Source organism: Lutra lutra, chromosome 10 (assembly GCF_902655055.1).
Source record: "Lutra lutra chromosome 10, mLutLut1.2, whole genome shotgun sequence".
Classification (NCBI taxonomy): Eukaryota; Metazoa; Chordata; class Mammalia; order Carnivora; family Mustelidae; genus Lutra; species Lutra lutra.
This window is the reverse complement of record NC_062287.1, coordinates 87,905,284-87,923,144: the sequence shown is the minus strand read 5'-3', so window position 1 is coordinate 87,923,144 and position 17,861 is coordinate 87,905,284. Positions and strand designations below refer to the sequence as shown.

The 17,861-nt window shown below is 47.3% G+C and overlaps 1 protein-coding gene across 4 annotated transcripts in view; it reads left to right on the top strand.

The window, feature by feature from the left end:
• PAMR1 (peptidase domain containing associated with muscle regeneration 1) overlaps positions 1 to 17,861 on the top strand; it is a 149,823-nt gene that overhangs the window by 81,435 nt on the left and 50,527 nt on the right. For all 4 annotated transcript variants that reach the window (XM_047692368.1, XM_047692369.1, XM_047692367.1 and 1 more), the window contains one exon: positions 15,391 to 15,567. In XM_047692368.1, the coding sequence (XP_047548324.1) occupies positions 15,438 to 15,567 (130 nt within the window). In that variant the 5' untranslated portion in view covers positions 15,391 to 15,437. The remainder of the gene's footprint in view (positions 1 to 15,390; positions 15,568 to 17,861) is intronic.

Here is a 17,861-nt window from a genome sequence, read left to right as displayed (position 1 = left end):
CTGAAGGCAGAGGCTTTCACCCACTGAGCCACCCAGGTGCCCCAACTTCACATGTCTAGTGAGGAGAGGTCGGTTGTTGTAAGTTCACCCTTGGAGGGGGAGACGGAGGAATAGAAGTGGAGAAGGAAAATAATTCCTCAAATAGTGAGTGAGTCCACTCCCGGCTGGAATGCCGAATCTGGCCGGCTCTAGGAAAAAGCCCGAAAGCAGATTTCGTCTCCTTACTTTTCTCGAGAGGGTTTGCTGAGACATAAACATCCGCTGGGATGGCACGGGAGGTTGTTGCTCACAGACACGGGACTCCTGGTGGAGGGTGAGAATGCAAACTCGAGGCCAAGTGATAACCCGACATAAACAGCATGTGGGGGAGAAACCCGACTCCACTGACTTCACCAATAGCAGGAGCTCTGCCAGCAGGATCCTGCCGAAGAGGAAAAACTCATTTAAAATATGTGGCTCTGGGGAACGAAACCGTAATATGGATAATTTTGCAAGTGTTGCTTCCAACAGACATTAGCTTGCGGCGAAAGAACCTAAAGGCAACCAGGGAAGATAATTTGAAGCCCAGATATTGAGCGGGCAGGAGCAGCCACTGAGAAAGGGGGTGTGGAAAGAAAGCGGCGGGGGGTGGGGACGTGCAGCGGCCAGAAAAAAATTCGAGGTTGGTTGATAATGGCATGTGTTAGCAAATTCCAAGGAGAGAGTTATGAAAACTGGGCCATCTTGGCTAGGGTGGATTTTTGTGGGAACCCTGAAGACCGTGTTCCCCTGATGTATATACACTGAGAGCTCCGGCTTCTCTACCAGGAAAATAATTTGATGGTGGCATCGTGGATTTTTGGAGCTGGGAGTGACTTTGGAGATTTAGTTGGAGTACCTTCATTTCAGAGGACTCTGAGCTGGAACATCTCTGAACACAGGGTGATGGGCCCAATCTGAGCTAAATGCTGTACACGGACATTCATGAATTCTCAGACCACACTAATAAGGTAGAGCTGTTATTATCTTCATTTTACAAATGGGGTTTAGAGTGATTCTGTGACCTATTCAAGGATACACAGGCACTGTTTCTCAAAAAATTAAACATTTGACCTAGCAATTCTACTTCTGGGTATATACACCAAAGAACTGAAAGCAGGAACTCAAACAGGTATTTTGTACACAGTGTCCTTTGCAGCATTATTTCCGATAGCCGAAAAGGGGAAACAACAATTCCCGATAGCCCAAAATGTCCATCAGTGGATGAATAAAATGTGGTATATACGTATACAGAAATCTTAATCTGCCTTAAAAAGGAATAAAGTTCAGGCTACAGGGACGCCTGGGTGGCTCAGCGGGTTAAAACCTCTGCCTTTGGCTCAGGTCATGATCCCAGCGTCCTGGGATTGAGCCAGGAGCCTGCTTCCTCCTCTCTCTCTCTGCCTGCCTCTCTTCCTCCTTGTGATCTCTGTCTGTCAAATAGATAAATAAAATCTTAAAAAAAAAAGTAAAAAAAAAAAAGTTCAGGCTACAACAGGGATGAACTTTGAAGACATTATGCTAAGTGAAAGAAGCCAGACACAAAGGACAAATAAATACCGTATGATTTTACTTATATAAGGTACCGAGAGCAGTCAGATTCATCAAGAAAGTAGACCGTGGCCAGCAGGGGTGGGGGGAAGTGGGCTAGGGGACTGAATGCTTAGTGGGTGTAGAGTTGCACTATGAGGTGATGACAAAGTTCTGGAGATGAATATTGGTGTTGGTTACAGGGCTACCGAATGGAAAGTGAGTAAAATGGTAAATTTTACATTACTTCTATTTTGCTGCAATAATGATTTAAAAAAAAAAAGAAGAAGAAGAAGAATACACAGGCAGATGAGCCTGGGGAAGCCCAGACCGTCCGGTTCCTGAGCTCACGCTCACCTGGAAACAGGCCGACTTAAACTCACACATCTCACGGAGGGATCGATCATGCCAATGCATAGGTCCCCTTGGCACGGCTTCACAACACTGCGTGGTAGGGGACAGTCCTGGCTAACCCCAGTTTCGGGGGCACCGTTGGCTCGGTCTTGGGTGGCAGTGGCAAAGAGGGAGACTATAGAGCTGAAGGTCTGGCGGTCTTTGGGTCAAAATGCCTGAAAAAGTATTTATTGGGACATCGTGCTTAAAATGTTTGGAACCTGAAAGCTTTGAGGTGGGTTGGCCCTCTCTGTGGCAAGACGCCCCACCTTTTCAACCCACACTTACCAGCCGCTCCCTATTGGCATTTGAGATTTTGACTGCCGTTCTTGAGAGGGTGGAGTAAAAAGGGCGAGTGAAAGCAGGAAGGTGGGGGGCTGAGTGCTGAATGGGGAGAAAGGATGAGTAGCTTGACAGGATTTTTAAAAGAGGGAACGTAAATATATTTTAACGTGTGGGTTCTGTAGAACCTCTGTGACCACCCACTCTTTAGGTAAAGGGTTTTATTCCCATAAGTGTCCTTGAACATGAGCTTTTGGTGGAAAGAGAGGATGAGGTTGGGTACTGTGTCTGGGTCAGTAAGTTAGGGACAAAACATCTTTGGGCATGGGATTGTCTCAGAAATATCCTGAAGTCTTAGGGAATACCACTAGCATAGGCTGAAGGTTTGATTTAAAGTCCCCTACATCTGGGATATGCTGGCTAGACAGAAATGGCCGAGAGAATGGTATTGGGTAATCTAATGATTGGCCTTAACTCAGAAATGATTTCCACCTGCCTCACTAGGGGCAGCCAATCCCCAAGCACGAGCAATTCCCTTCCTGTCTCTCCTGAGACCAGCTCTAGAAGCTGTGCTCAATGTGGGGCATGTGCAGGCTGGGGGAGGTGTCATTTCAGCGATAAATGAGAGAAGTCTGTACCCCCCTTCCCCCACATGGGGGAGGACCTGTCACCCTCACTGTGGGATATGTGAAAGTCACAAGAACCCAGCTCCCTGCCCACCCCCTTTCTCTCTCTTTTTATTTTAAAGGGGAGAGAAATGCAGTGTTTACATTTTCCAGTTCCTGTCCGGGGTAGAGGACCCAGAGGCCAGCTGGAGCTTTGAAAGCTACCAGATCAGTGGCAGAAAGTCTCTCAGATTCCAAGCCTGGTCTGCGTTTAAGGAATTCGGTTTGTCAGCCATCCTAAGATCTGGGCCGAAGCGTTAGGTTTATGGTAGAGAGAAAATGTAAGAAAAAGCAAGCCTCATACCTGTAAACAAAACCACTCAAGGAAGACAGAGAATTAGAGTTGGCTGGAGATAGCCTACTCTCTTCATCAAAGGGACTCCCCGGAACTCCCCACTCAGCTTCTCTCCTCTCATTTTTTTTCTTGGGTGCAATTATATGTGAGTTGAAGCAGAGTGGGTAGGGTTTGTACCTCAAATTCTTCACCCTTGATGATGGGTGGTCAAACGGCCTCCCATCCTATCATAGATAAGGGACCTAACTATAAGTTTCACCACCCAAATAATTTGTGGTGTTTGTGGTAAGTAGCAGGCACTGTCTTATAGGCTTTACATTTAATTTATTTAATCGCACGTGGAGGAACTTAGGCAGAGGGTAGGCTTGCCCAGGTCCCATGGCTGGACATCGTGTCTTGAACCCAGAGAGTCTGACTCTGTAACACCACCACGGTAAGCAACGGGTCCAGCTCGGGTCGATCTGCTGGCTGTATTCTGGCCGAGTCATAAAGAGGCACAGTGTTAGTGGGGAAGTCTGGCTGTCCCTTGGACACTCTAGATGTCCTGAGGGAAACTGAGGCACTGGGCAGACCAAAACTCTAACCAGTTTCTGGGATAGCTATCCCCAGGATTATGTGTCTTACTCTGATTTAGCGTAGGAAGTGAGAATTTCTCTGTCTCATGGTCAGCTTTGATAATTAGACTCATGTGTCTCTTTGCAGAACAACGGAATTAAGGGTGAGCTAAGTTTCACGTCCAGCCCTGACACTTTGTAGCTTAGCTCCTTTATGGGTTTATTCTGTCAAGATCATCAATGTGTAAACTCAGGCTGTGGAATGGGAGAAGCAGGCCTGGAATGAATAAAGGAAAGCATTTTTTTTCCCCCCTTCTTTTTTGGCATAACGCAGTTGATGGATCTAGCAGGGGACAGAGACATGATCCCCTTCCAGTAAAATTAAAGATGGGTTTTAACCAATTCATTTCAACCTTGAATGAGGACCTACTGTCTGCCTGACACTAATGTCAAGCAGGTAAGAGAAGTGTCCCCGTCAGCTGGGCAGCACATGAGGATTTCTATCACTCTTCTTCCGCCTCTGCAGTTGGGCAAATGTCCTAATTCCCTCAGGGCGGGCGTCTTCATCCCCATCCTCTCTGAGGTCCTGGCTGCTTCAGAGGGCGGAGCCGGTGGTCTGGCAGAAAGTTTCCCTGTGAGCAGAAGCCTGGTGAGTTGGTTTGGTGATTGGAAAACCGGGGCTGCCGCCAGAAAGGAGTGAGGAACACATTCAGGCAACGTTAGCTCATGGGGGAGACGTAGCAATTGTCTTCATAAGCTGAATTCATGCTTGGTTAAAAAAAGATTTCCAGCCGGTTCAATGGAAAACCACTAAATGGAGGGGATGTTGGCCCAGTTTGCGTCAAGTCAAATGAATCATTTGAAGACTCTGGGGAACTAAAGTGTCTGTGTTTTTCAGAGTCTCCCCTCCACTTATTTCATAGGTTCCCTTTGTAGGTGACAATGAGTGCCCTTATGCTGGGATCTTAACTCAGAATCAACAGTGATGGTGGGGCACACCAGAGATATCCTGGGACAGGGAGCCTGAACTTAACCTCTAGCTGGTCACATCTGCTCCCCTCTTCCCACATGCCCTTGGCTCACCTGGGTATGAGCGGAAGGGGGGCCGTGGCTGCCAGTAAAGAATCTTTGTTGCAGGACTTCTTGGTCTGGCTTTCTGCCTCCTAGTGGGTGGTTGACTGCCTGCTTCTCAACGGCGCTCAGCCTCCCTTCTGGGCAAGCCCAGCTCCCCTGGTCCAGCCCACTGGTGGAAGAGAACACGTGAGCATCCCAAGTCTTCGTGGACACAAGCCACAAATGGCAAGAACCAAAACATTCACCATGAATGGACCCAATGGATTCCTCATACCACAAAATCGAGACTCCCACAGCGTCCCAGCAAGAGACGTTTCTAACATCACGCTTTGTCAGCACTCACCTTTCCCAGGAAATCGCATGCGCTTCCCGTGCCCACATTCACGTATTTACTCAGCAGACTTGCTCGTGCCCCAGACCTGATCCTTGGTGCTCCTGATGCCACGGTGAATAAGGCAAAGCCTGTTTCCTGCAGGCACTTGTAGTCTGCTCAAGGAGCTGATGGTCCAGTCTGGCATTTTCCAAAGTGGGTTTCATGGAATTGTAATGTTGGAAGAGCTTGAGCAAAAATAAACAGCCCAAACCTAGGATGTTAGGATGAACAGAGTCTAGGGGAGATGGCGAGTGGCAATGGGCAAGGCATTTGTAGATGTTGCAAAGCCCTGTAACAAAGCAAGCTGTGATTAGCATTTTACAAGGTTAAGCCCAGAACCTCTTTTCACATCCTACCTTATACAATCCGGGGGAATGAGGGCTCCCTGGAATGTAGTTTGGAAAACTCTGCTCTCTTGCCTGTAATGAATGCGACATTGCAGAATACCTCACCGTGACGGAGGAGAAGGGGAAGGAGGGAATGTGAATCTGTGCAACACGGGCTTTTCTTCAAACTTCTGCTGTGGGCCTGGCTGGAAGTCTGATGCCCTCATCACTTACCGCTCTCTGAGAGGGCGGAAGAGCCGTGGAGATGCCCCAGTAACACTGTCAGTCTGGGATCACTGGACAAATGGAATCTGATGAATTCGAGTACAACCGGGGAGTCCCAGGGCTGTGGCCTGACTTCCCGGCTCGATGGGATCCTTGGTGCCAGTCACACGGTCTCCCCTTCCCAAAAGAGGGCACTGTCTGAGCATCCTTCTAACCCCCAGGGGCACTGAGACCCACCACCCTTCCTCACCGTCTCTTCTTCGCTCCACCTGCCTCACTGCACACCCGGAGGCTTGTCCCCAGTTCCCCCATTATCTACCCTGGTGTTTGCTGGCTCTGGTATAACCCAGTCGCTGGGACCCTGATTTGCACACCCTGAAACCATCTGGGCTCTTCGCGCTGGGTCTGTATCCCACAACGACAGCACGTGACTTGGAGTTAGTTTTGAGCTGCTCATCGACCCGTTGTTTGCTGTTTCTGGGAACTTCTTTGTTCCTGCCTTTGCTAAATATTGTTCCCGTTGTCATGCAATGCGGCTTCTCCCTTGGCCCTAGCACGGCCTGCCTCCTCTCTCTGCCCTGACTTGTTTCAGACTGGATAACCACAGTGGCAACGGGTGAGGCATAAAACCGGTTGTTCCTTCAAGGGCTATCCTGCAAAAGTGGACTCGAGTCGCTGTGACCTCATTGAAGACTCAGCCCTCACGTTTCGTAGTTGTGAAATGCACCTTTGGTAAGGATGTGCCTATGTTTGAATACACAAGCACGCAGAAGAGGAGAGATGTGGATGGGTGTGACTGTGTATATATGTGGGGTGTACAGTATTGTGGTTTAAAGTATGGGCCAGGGTTTGACTCTGTCGCTTATGGCTGCTTTTCTCGAGCAGGTTCCTTAACTTCTTCCATGTGACCTTCCCACCTTCCACCCTATAGACTGAGGATAATAGTGTCTTTTGAGTGTAGTGCTGGGGTTAAATGAGAAAAGACTTAAAAGGCTTAGTGGAGCATCTTGCAAAAAAGGAGTGCTCTAGAAGTGAGAACTGTCCCTGCCTTCTACCGTTCTTTTCCCAGCTCACGTTTCACAGGGAATTGAAAGGAAATACTGGGTGTTCTGTCTGTAGTAGGATGGGAGTTATGAGGTCTTGCATCCCTAACAGGAGATGTTGCCCCTGACCCCCTGTCGTGATTCCAGAGTGGAATCCTCAGGCAGGAAGTTGCCGCAACCTCATCGGGTTCTAGCTTGCAGAGTTGGGGCAGGTAGCTCTGAGGAGGGCTTGTCTGCTCTGCACTCCTGCCAGCTTAGGGCTTAATGAACCGGACATACCATCAAAAATGCATCATCCTCACTCAGCGTCCGTCCACACTTGACCTGTGCTGCTGGCCAGCTGGCTTTGGTAGAAGGAAAATCTGCCTTCTGCCTGGCACAGTGACCGTGGATATGAAGTCAGTAACACTAACTCTGGAAGCTATTGGCAAGGAGGTAGATGTGGCTGACCCAGACTCCTGTGTGGCCTTGACATGCTCTGATGTTTGGAAGTGTGGAAGAGGGACTGGCGGGGGCAGGGGATGGGGGAATAGTTTGTAGAATTCTCAGGTCCAGGGAAATCCACACTGGATTTTTAGGGGCTAGCTTAAGTTTTATTGCTTCCAACTTAGCCATTCTAATGCTTCAGTTGATGTCATATTTGCTGAATTCTATTGCCAAGTACTTTTAGACGCATTATTAAATGTTTTTCGTAGTAGCCAATTCTACTAAAAAAATAAGATCCAGGCAGCTCATATTCCAACAATTGAAATAACCCAGAAGCAGCTGTCCTTCAAGAATTTCCAGCACCACAGTTGCTGAGGATAATGGCAACTGGGGATTCTGCCAAATGCCAGAGTTTAGGTTTTGTTCCCTTGGACTATGGATGTAGAATTTCTCTTTCTAGAAGAGAAGCAGTAAACCATGTCCTATTTAAATAGGTGTCTGAAGAGGGGTGTTAGAGATCTAGAAGCAAGGGGGAGGAGCTCAGAATGCCATGATTTTAATATGAGCCTAAAAATGCCGTGTATGTGTGGGCCTCAGGAGAAGACATTATTACTCACCCCCTTCACTCTCGTAGCCATCTGTGCCTTAGCCCGAGATGGGATGGCTTTGTATCCTGCAGAACAGAATAGTAATGTCTTGATAAATCTGCAGTTTTTCTTTCAAAGCCCTTTCTGCTCATTGCCTTCTTCGGTCACAGGGACGTCAACAGCCCCATCAACTTTACATCTATCCACTTGCAGCTTTGGGCTAAGGCGCCTTGTCTACCACGACAGTCCACCAGCATACAAGAGGGACAAACTCAGGATTAACATCTGGGGGGTCTGATTCCCAAATATGTCCATCTCATCAGTGCTGCATTCGTGACACTGCGAGGTCAGAGGTGGGAACCCTCTAGAATCCAGGTAGCGTGTTGGAAGGAATAAGATTCTGGCCCTAGAAAGGGGTGGGTTCTGGTCTTTCTTTCACCTGAAAACGGCGCCACCTGGGGCAATGTACTTACCCTATCTCTTCCTCAGTTTCTTCATCTGTTAAGTGAAGAAACTCAGACTTACTCTGAAGGCTGGCCGGGAGGATTCAATGAGCAGTTATAGGCCCAGGGCTTGGAAGCATTCCCTGGGGGTGCTGGGACCTGGGGTGCCTAGAACGATGAAGGCAGTGGCACAGTGGAGAGCAGCCTGCTTTATAAAGGTGAGCAGGGAAATCAGGTGACAAACTGATTTTTGTCTCCCTGTCCCTCCTCACGGTACGCATGCCCCCAAACCATACTCCTATGGACTCCATTAAAAGTTTTATCACACCTGGTATCCAGAGGGAGTGATGAAAACCTTGAATCCACAGTTGTTATTATCTCATTAACAAGAGGAGCTGTGGGAGGGGGCAGCCAAGGTCACAGAGGTGGGGAATCCAGCCAGGCTGGCCGACAGGAAGGTTCTCAAAGGTTCAGGAGGACACATGGAGTCTGCAAGCTTTCCCTGTCCTGTGACTCTCAGTCCTGCCTGCCTGGGGTTTGCTTGTCATCCATCCTGATCCTGTGAGCAGGTGACCTGACCCTGGGGCCATCAGGAAAGTTGTGGGCTATGGAACCGTCCTCAGTCTGGGGAGCACAAATCCCACTGGAGGCGGGGGGCTGGGATTGAGCGGCCCAAGCTTTCCAGTTGGATCTCCCGCTGAGGCAGACAGCTTTCTTCCTCCCTCTGGTCTCAGAAGGTTTCTAGAATGCAGGATGGTAAAGACTCGGTAGAGGTGTTACTTGCGTGTGGTTAGCTGGGGGGACCCAGAGGTTTGGGTGGACAGAAAGGAGGAATGGCACAGAATGAAAGCACCTTTCTTTGCCACCTTCTGGGGTGGTCTCGGTCTGGGCCTTTAATCTGACAACTGATGTCTCAATCATGCGAGGAACAGGCTGACCTTGTTTTCCAGAAGAATCCTCTGAGGTTTTTCAGATGGACCTTAATAGCCATCAGGGTCAACATATTTCCTTAAAATCTGGTGTTGAGCGCCTGGCCCTCGGAGACCATGCTCTGGGGGATGCAGTTGCTTCTTGTCATCCTGAGGAGGTGAGCACCTCCTGTTGGAGGGATCTCCTGTCTGCCACCTTGTCAGCTGGGGAGAGACAGATCAGGGCTGGCAGGCCTCCTGGTGGACTCTCAGGCTGCGGAGGGAACCCACATTACAGGTAAAGATGATGCCAGTGGCTTTCTTCCACCCCTTCATTTATTTGATGGCCTCTCTGTGAAGCCACGCCTGCCCCAGTTCCTCAGCGTGGCCGTCATGATCTCAGGATTCCCATTGTCAAAGCAGGACCAGGGGGAAGTGCCTTCCATTTTCCAAAGCAAGTTCTGGAAGAAGCCAAGTGGACCCATGGAAATGGACTCCCCACTGGCGAGGAGACATCGGGGTGGCCTCATGCCCCACCAGCATGGCCACTGAGAGGGCCCTCAGGGCAGAGCTCAGGACACCGAAGTCCTTTGCAACTCTCTTGCTTTCATTTGCCCTGATTTAAGAAAGAGGGAAAGGGGATACCTGCACACAGGGTAATTATGCAGCAACTTAAAACCACTCTTGAAGACTACTCAGTGTCAAGAGAAGACGTCTCTAATCTGAGGGAAAAAAAGGCAGTTTCTTTCTTTTTTTTTTTTTTAAAGATTTTATTTATTTATTTGACAGAAGCAGCCAGAGAGGGAACACAATCAGGGGGAGTGGGAGAGGGAGAAGCAGGCCTCCCACTGAGCAGGGAGCCCAATGCAGGGCTCAGTTCCAGGACCCTGGAATCATGACCTGAGCCGGAGGCAGATGCTTAACCACTGAACCACCCAGGGGCCCCCAAAAAGCAGTTTCTAACACAGAACATGATCTGTGATCAGTTTGGGGAAGAAGACTGTCCACATGTGTCAGTATCTGCATGTGGGTGTGTATGTCCATTGAAATAAGACAATTTGAAGGATGGACAGCAAAATATTAACGTTATTCCCAAATAGTTTGTATTCCTTTATTTACGATTTTCTTTTGGAAGCTTTCATAAGAAATTATTTATGTTAAAACATGTCATGTTTGGGACGCCTGGGTGGCTCAGTTGGTTAAGCAGCTGCCTTCGGCTCAGGTCATGATCCCAGCGTCCTGGGATCGAGTCCCGAATCGGGCTCCTTGTTCAGCAGGAGCCTGCTTCTCCCTCTGCCTCTGCCTGCCATTCTGTCTGCCTGTGCTCGCTCTCTCTCTCTCTCTGACAAATAAATAAAATCTTAAAAAAAAAAACATGTCATGTTTGATTAAAGAAAAAATAATATTTTATCTCACGGAAGAGCTTGGGGTGAATAAAGGTGCTCGGCGCCGGAGCTCTCAGAGCTTGGTTTTGTCACACTTTCTATGTGCTTCTTTCCTGGGAATCACTGATGGGACAGAACACCTCGGCCGCTTGTACAGGCTTTGTTCCTAACTATGGAAGGCAAAGGGAGACGTGCGCACCTCTGGCTGGTCAAGCCGGGGCTCGTCCTGGCCTGTTTCCCCCTGAGCTACAGCCTTGTTCACCTCCCTAGGCGATCCTACTGGCCTCCCTTCTTCCCAGAATTAATTCTCTAGAAAGGTTTTGACATTTCTCTTTACTTCTCCTCCTCCTTAGTGCTTTTCCTTGTTTTCTTCGCTGGTAAAGTGAGGTAGTAGGGCTACGTCCTTTAAACTTTAAAGAAAATATATTACTGGTCTCACTGGGTCCTGTTGAAGGTTGAATTGCATGAACAGCGTAAAAGCATTTACTTACACAGATGCTGAACGGCTTTAGTATACACCCATGACAACATCCAGTAACTTCTGTCCTTGGGGCTTCTCTCAGGGCTGGCCTTTTGCACCATAATGAAATTCCCTGAAATCTGGACAGCTAAAGCCAAGTGACCAGCACGCTCTTTCTGCAAAGGTAATTCTAATAAATGGAGAAAAAGCAGTCCAGGAAGTTGCTTTTGTCTGTGTATTGCCTTTTGAAATCTCTTCAGCTGGCCAACTTTAGGTATTTCTTATAGAACATTTCACTCATCTATTTATTTCTTCCACATATATTTTGGGAGCACTTTCTTGTCTCTGTTAAAGCTAGGGAGAAGGAAGGGGGATGGGCTTGCCAGACCAGAGGGGACAGGCTCGAGTCACCAAAACATTAAAACCATTGTTTCAGCCTCTGCCTTCGGCTCAGGTCATGATCTCAGGGTCCTGGGATCGAGCCCTGCATCAGGGTCTCTGCTCAGCAGGGAGCCTGCTTCCTTTCCTCTCTCTCTGTGGGTCTCTCTGCCTACTTGTGATCTCTGTCTGTCAAATAAATAAATAAAATCTTAAACAACAACAACAACAACAAACCATTGTCTCTTTTGGCTCTTCCACAGATGTCTACCAGTGATCTGATTTAACCCCCTGACCCTGTGAGTCCTCTAGATTTGGTGCTAACGTCCATCCTACATTTTCCTAATCATGGTTGGCGATGGTGTGTTTGCCGCGTCTGTTTGCCCCAAAGCTCCCTCCTCTGTGAAACCATGACTTCCACGAGGCTGGGGATGGTGTCTGATTTTCTCTCCATCGTGTCCCAGCACCCAGCTTCTACTGGCCCAGGTGGACTCTTGGGAAATACTTGTATGTTGAAAGAATGGATTCATCAGTTCACCTGTACTCTTGGGACTGTGCTCAGTGGGGAAACTCAGGGGTTAAATGACTTGCTGTGGGTCAAATTTTTTGTTTCTTGTTTGAGGAGACACAAGTTCCCAGTGGATGCTGTAACAAATTGTCACAGACTTATTAGTAACTTAAAACAGCACACCTTTATTTTTTATAGTGAGGCTTTTGAGGCTTTTGAGGCTAAAACAAAGGTCCCAGCAGGCCTGCATTCCTTCCTGAGGCTCCAGGGGGGGAATCTGTTTCCTTCCCTTGTCCGGCTTCTAGAAGCTGCTGTCTTTCCTTGGCTCATGGTGCCTCACTCCATCTTCAGAGCACATCAGTCCAGTCTCTGCTTCTGCTGTCACATCTCCCTTTCTGATTCTGGCCATCCTGCCTTCCTCTTGCGAGGGGTCCTTGCGATGACATCGGGCCCACCTGGACGATCCAGCCTCCTCTTCCCATCTCAAGATCCTTAAACTGGTTGTGTCTGCAAATCCCTTTTGCCATGTTAAGCAACATTTTCATAGTTTGGGGTGCTAAGATGTGGGCATCTCTGGGAGGACTATTATTCCGTATGCCACACACAGAATCCTTGGAAAGGAGTCAGTTGACTTAACTGCTAGACAGAACGGGCTTCTGGTGATCATTCTCTTTGCATAAGATGACACAATGCCCCAGACCTTACCTATGAAGTTAATATAATGGGCTTGGGAGAGCAGAGGGGAGCTTGCTCATTGAAGTTAAAAGAAATGCCAATGAAGGCATTTTAGGGAATTAATTCCTGGGTCAAAAGGAGGCCTAGAATATTCCATGGCTAGGCCAGAGGTGAACAAGCCTGCTGCTTAGGGGGAAATGGGCTTCACTCTCTGTTGGAGTAGAGCAGACCCTACTTGGCCTTCCACGTTTAAGTATGAAGTCTTATAAAAGTTGCAAATTATTTTTATCCTGCCATTGTCCTCCTGGGAGTTACTAGCATTTCTAAATTCTTAGAAAACCTAGAAGGATGTAGTGCTTGCCCTAAGGTGGACAGAGGGAGGGGGTAAGACATGAGGGACACCTGTTTTGGGAGGGGAGAACACACAGGGCTGGACAACCTGGGGGGCTGGAGAGGAGGGGTTTGGACCCAAGGCAGGCAACCTGGACCAGCTGTTCCAGGTCCTTCTCTAAGGATGGAGAGGGCCCAGCTCTGATTCACCAGCAATACATGAGGGTTCCGGTTGCTCCACATCTTGGCCAACTCTTGTTACTTTCCTTTCTTGTAGACATCTAAGTTCTGTGAGGTGGTACCTTTTCATGGTTTTGATCTGCATTTCCCCAGTGACTTGTGACGTCACCCATCTTCTTATGAGTTATTGGCCATTTGTTTAGCTTCTTTGGAGAAATATCTGTTCGTGCTACTTGCCTCCTTAAAACACTTGGGTTGTCTTTTTGTGGTTGAGTTGTAGGAGTTCTCTATGTATTTTTGATATTAAACCCATATCAAATATTTAATTTGCAAAACTTTGCTCCCATTTTGTAGACTTTTTACTTCCTGTGACAATGTCCTTTGCTGCACAACATTTTTAAAATGTGATACAGTCCAGCTTATGTTTTTCTTTTGTTGTTCAAGTTTAAGTGTCATTTGTAAGGATTGATGGCCAAATACGATGGAGATGTACTCTTGTGTTTTCTCCTGCTCTTTTTCACTTTTAACCAGTAAGTTCTCATGTGTATTTGAGAAGCCATTCGCGTCATCGGGCCAACATCAGAAACCTGTGAAGCTCAGCTAAGTCTGTCCTGGTGTCTGTCCTAGACGGGCCCGCAGAGTAGTGGGGGAAACAAAACTTTGCTAGTGACACGATCACAGTAATCACTCCCAGTCCTTCCCAAATGCCGGTGTGAGGATCTTTGCCGGTCTGCCGAAGTTTGTGGGAAAAGAAATGAGAGCATTTTTAATATAGCTAAATTTTTTCCATTTAAGGTACTGTCCCTTATTATGCAAGTGGTTCCTTTCTTTCTTTCTTTCTTTCTTTTTTTAAGATTTTATTTATTTATTTGACAGACAGATCACAAGTAGGCAGAGAGGCAGTTAGAGAGAAGGTGGGGGAAGCAGGCTCCCTGCCGAGCAGAGAGCCTGATGCGGGGCTCTACTCCAGGACTCCGGGATCACTAACCGAGCTAAAGGCAGAGGCTTTTAACCCACCGAGCCACTCAGGCGCCCCACAAGTGGTTCCTTTCTATGAAGCTAGAAAGTTCTTATGACCTGAGGCTGACAGGAGATGGTGATGGTTTCTCTAGATGCTTCTACCTGGCAGATTAAGGATGATCAACTCAGTGGTAGACTTCCAAATTTAGAGGAGGAAAATAGAAGACTAAACTGAGAAATTCGAGAGGTTAGAAGTCACCGCAGATGCTAGCGTGGGTTTATGTGGGCCTGCAAATCATGTTGGGGGATCCCTGCCCAGAGTTTTAAGGGAAGCCTTCACAGAGGAGCCAGATTCACTTTCTCCCTCAAATATCTGACCTATTTCTTCTTCAATCGTCGTCTTTGTGCAAAACTTTGAGACATGGAGAGTAGGGAAGAAAAATAGCAAATCAAAGCTCAGTCTGTTTCTTGGACTGGGTTCCCCTGGGCAGCCGCCGACTGATTCCCCTTATAGATTTTACCAGATGGTTTTTCTTTTTCATTTACTTAAGGTATGTTTTAAAAAAGAAAGAAAGACAGAAGTCCTACCCAGAAAGGAATTTTTTTTTTTTTTTCTCATGGGAAAGAACACTCAGTTGTATTTGGGGACTGAATGAAGTTCTGCCAATGACTTCACCCTGGTAAAGCACTGAAATTCTCCCAAACATACTAATTAAGATACTTTTTGTCTTTTCTGTTGGTTTTAGCTTTGAAGATACGATAAAAATGGCATGCTGCGAAATTGAGGAGCCAAGTTTGGAGGAAATGACATGGTCTCTATTTGGCAGTTAGCCTTGAACTTGAATGACCTAGTCTAGCAAAGGTTCTCCAAACTTGTTTGATGGCCCCAGCACCTGGGCTGTGCTGGACAATCGTTCAGCTGAATGGTTCCTCCTGGAGTTGTGCAGTGCACAACCTATGCAGCTGTAAGCAGTAGCCTGATATACCCCAGCAAAAATAGAAATGAGCATAGACACTCAAGAAATGTATGCTTGTTTATAAATTATTTTTGTGCATATCCACTTAGATTATAGATGGATAAAACATGAGCTCTTTTCCTTGTTTTTTTTTTTTTTTTTAATTTAAAAAATAAAAATGAATACTATTTTAAACAGAATTTCACCTGTGCCCCAGGGGATGGTTTTGGACACCCTTCAGGGTAGGCCACCCTGGTTTGGAGACACCAGCCTAGGAAGAATTCACATGGCCTTCTCTATCATTCGGGCAGGGCGATGCATTTTTACGCCAAGTTTGCTTTGTGGTTACAGAGGACTTACTGGTCTAACCCCTTCCTACCAGAACCCCTGTCCTCAGCTGCTGCTTCCCATTTCAGAGTACACGGTCATTAATGAAGCCTGCCCTGGAGCCGAGTGGAATATCATGTGTCGGGAGTGCTGTGAATACGATCAGATCGAGTGTGTCTGCCCCGGAAAGAAGGAAGTAGTGGGTTACACCATCCCTTGCTGCCGGAATGAGGAGAATGAATGTGACTCCTGCCTCATTCACCCAGGTGAGTGTGGAATGGAGGCCTCAGGCTGCCTTTGTGTTTTCCGAGGGTCGTGAATGGGAAAAGGCCTATCACTTAACTTTGGGCAGGCAGATATGAAAGGCTGTGATGTCATGATACTAAAAGTGGCATAATCCTGACTGTTCTAACTTCAGGCAAAGGGAGTAGAAGAATTAGGACCCTTTTCACCGTTAACATTATAAATCTGTGAATTCATCCACTCATTCATTCATTTGACAAAAGACTCAGCAGCTCCTGTGGACCATATCAGATACTGGGAATACAATGATTTAAAAAAAAAAAAAAAAAAGACACATCCCCTGCATTCCCCGAGCTTGCAGCCTGGTGGGAGAGATGGAGAAGTCAGCAGGCAGCTGTGGTACAGTGTGGTGAGCGCTGTGAGAGAGAAGCACAAGGTACCATGGGAATGTTGGGGGTGTCAGAGTCTTCCTGGAGGAGGTGATATGTGTGCTGAGGAATGAAACAGCAAACTGAACAGGGTGGAGGGGATCTGATAGAGAGATCAAGCCATAGAGGAGAGCATGTGCTAAGGCCCTGTGAGAGAAAGCTTGGGGTTTTGGGAATTTCAAGTTCCTTGGTCTGGCTGAAGGTATGTGTATGAGTGTGTGTATGTGTGTTTGTGTGTGTGTGTGTGTGAGATGAAAAATATGGAGAGTGATAGACAAAGAGAAAACATTATAAGAGAACAATCTCAGGAAGAGAACAGGGCCAGACCCTGAAAGGTTTGCATGTTGCACTATGACTTCAGGTTATATCCTGAAGCTGTTTTATCTACATCAGAGATCTTTGAGTGAAGACATGAAAGCTGATTTTCTCTGTGGCTTCAGTATGGAGAAAGGATTGGAGGAAGGCCAGGGCAGGAGCAGGGGAGGAATAACAGGACCTTAATGAATGTAGAAGCCCTGTGCATGGAGAGGGGTGGAAGGATTTCAGAGATACGCAGAAGAGTGGAATTGACAACAATTTGAGATTGGCCGCTTGGGGAAGGGAAGAGCAGAAGTCAAGCATGAGGCTCTGGCTCTGAGCTGGACATTTAAAAGGTGGTCCCAGTAATAGGAGAGCATCTGAAGGTGAGACGGGATCTTCCCAGGTCACAGCCTGTGTTCCGTTGCCTTCTTCCAAACCACCATATCTCCACCAACCAGGGGACAGCGACTGTCTTTTCTGCCTGTCTGCCTGGAGGCCCATGTGGACACTGAGACTCAGACTGAAGGTGTTTCCAGCATGATTAGCAAGTCATGGAACAATTTCTAGGTGTTTTCCTATCTGCTGTTTGGCATATCTGACTTTTCCCAGGGGAGTCTTACATTTACCTTTTAGGCAGATCAAAAGGAGGACATAGAGAGTTTCCAACATACTTTCCTTAGGCTGAAGACCGAAAGGATGTCAAAAGTGTATTTGGGGGAATTTCTCTCATTTCTGTCTTTCCCCTTCTTTTGCAAACACACAGCATGACGCACATAACTGCCAGGAACTTTCTTTTGTGGGAGGCTATAGAAGTAGAAAGCAAATGGGACTCAAGTAAACAATACTTTTAAACCATCTTCCTTCTTAGACGAGAGCAATGCTGAATTTGAAAATTGGAGTGACCTCAGTATAGCCTTTGTACATTTTGATTTAGAAAAGAAATCCACTGCCCGAGTTCCCTGACAGTGAGCATGTTTTGTAGGGACATAGTGGAGGAATCCCTGCAAATTCTCTAAGGTCATTTTGAGAAGCTCAACCAGGATCTCCCGACTAGGGGTCCTTGGCAGTTGTGTGGAAGTCTTTGAATAATTTTCAATATTTTCAGGAGTCTAGAAGTCACCTTTGAGGTGAGAGTGGACTCACTCTCTCGCTGGAGAGAGAGCTCCAGAGGTGGTGTTTGTCCTTCTTACTGTATTGTACAGACAGCAGTCCCCACCTGCCTCAACCGCACACGACAGCTTCCTGTTACGTCATTCTGGAGGCACCCAACGTCACGCCCTTGAACGGTGCTGGGAACCATCTTTGGATCTAAGTAGAGGAGAGCTAGTTACCCTGAAAGGGAAGGCTACCTAGAAGCTTCTTTTCTTTTTCTGATTTTCAAAACAGTGAGTTGATATCCTAGCAGTCCCTATTGGTGATCAGAGAGTGTGTGTGTGTGTGATTATGAACTCAGGTACTTTTACTGATGTGGTTTAATCCATTGCAGTCATGATTCATTTTCATGTGTGCATCCCCCAACGTCAGGACCCCGGCGAGCCTCTTGCGTCCTGAGTTCTTCAGATAAGACCACACTAGAGTTTGAAAACTTC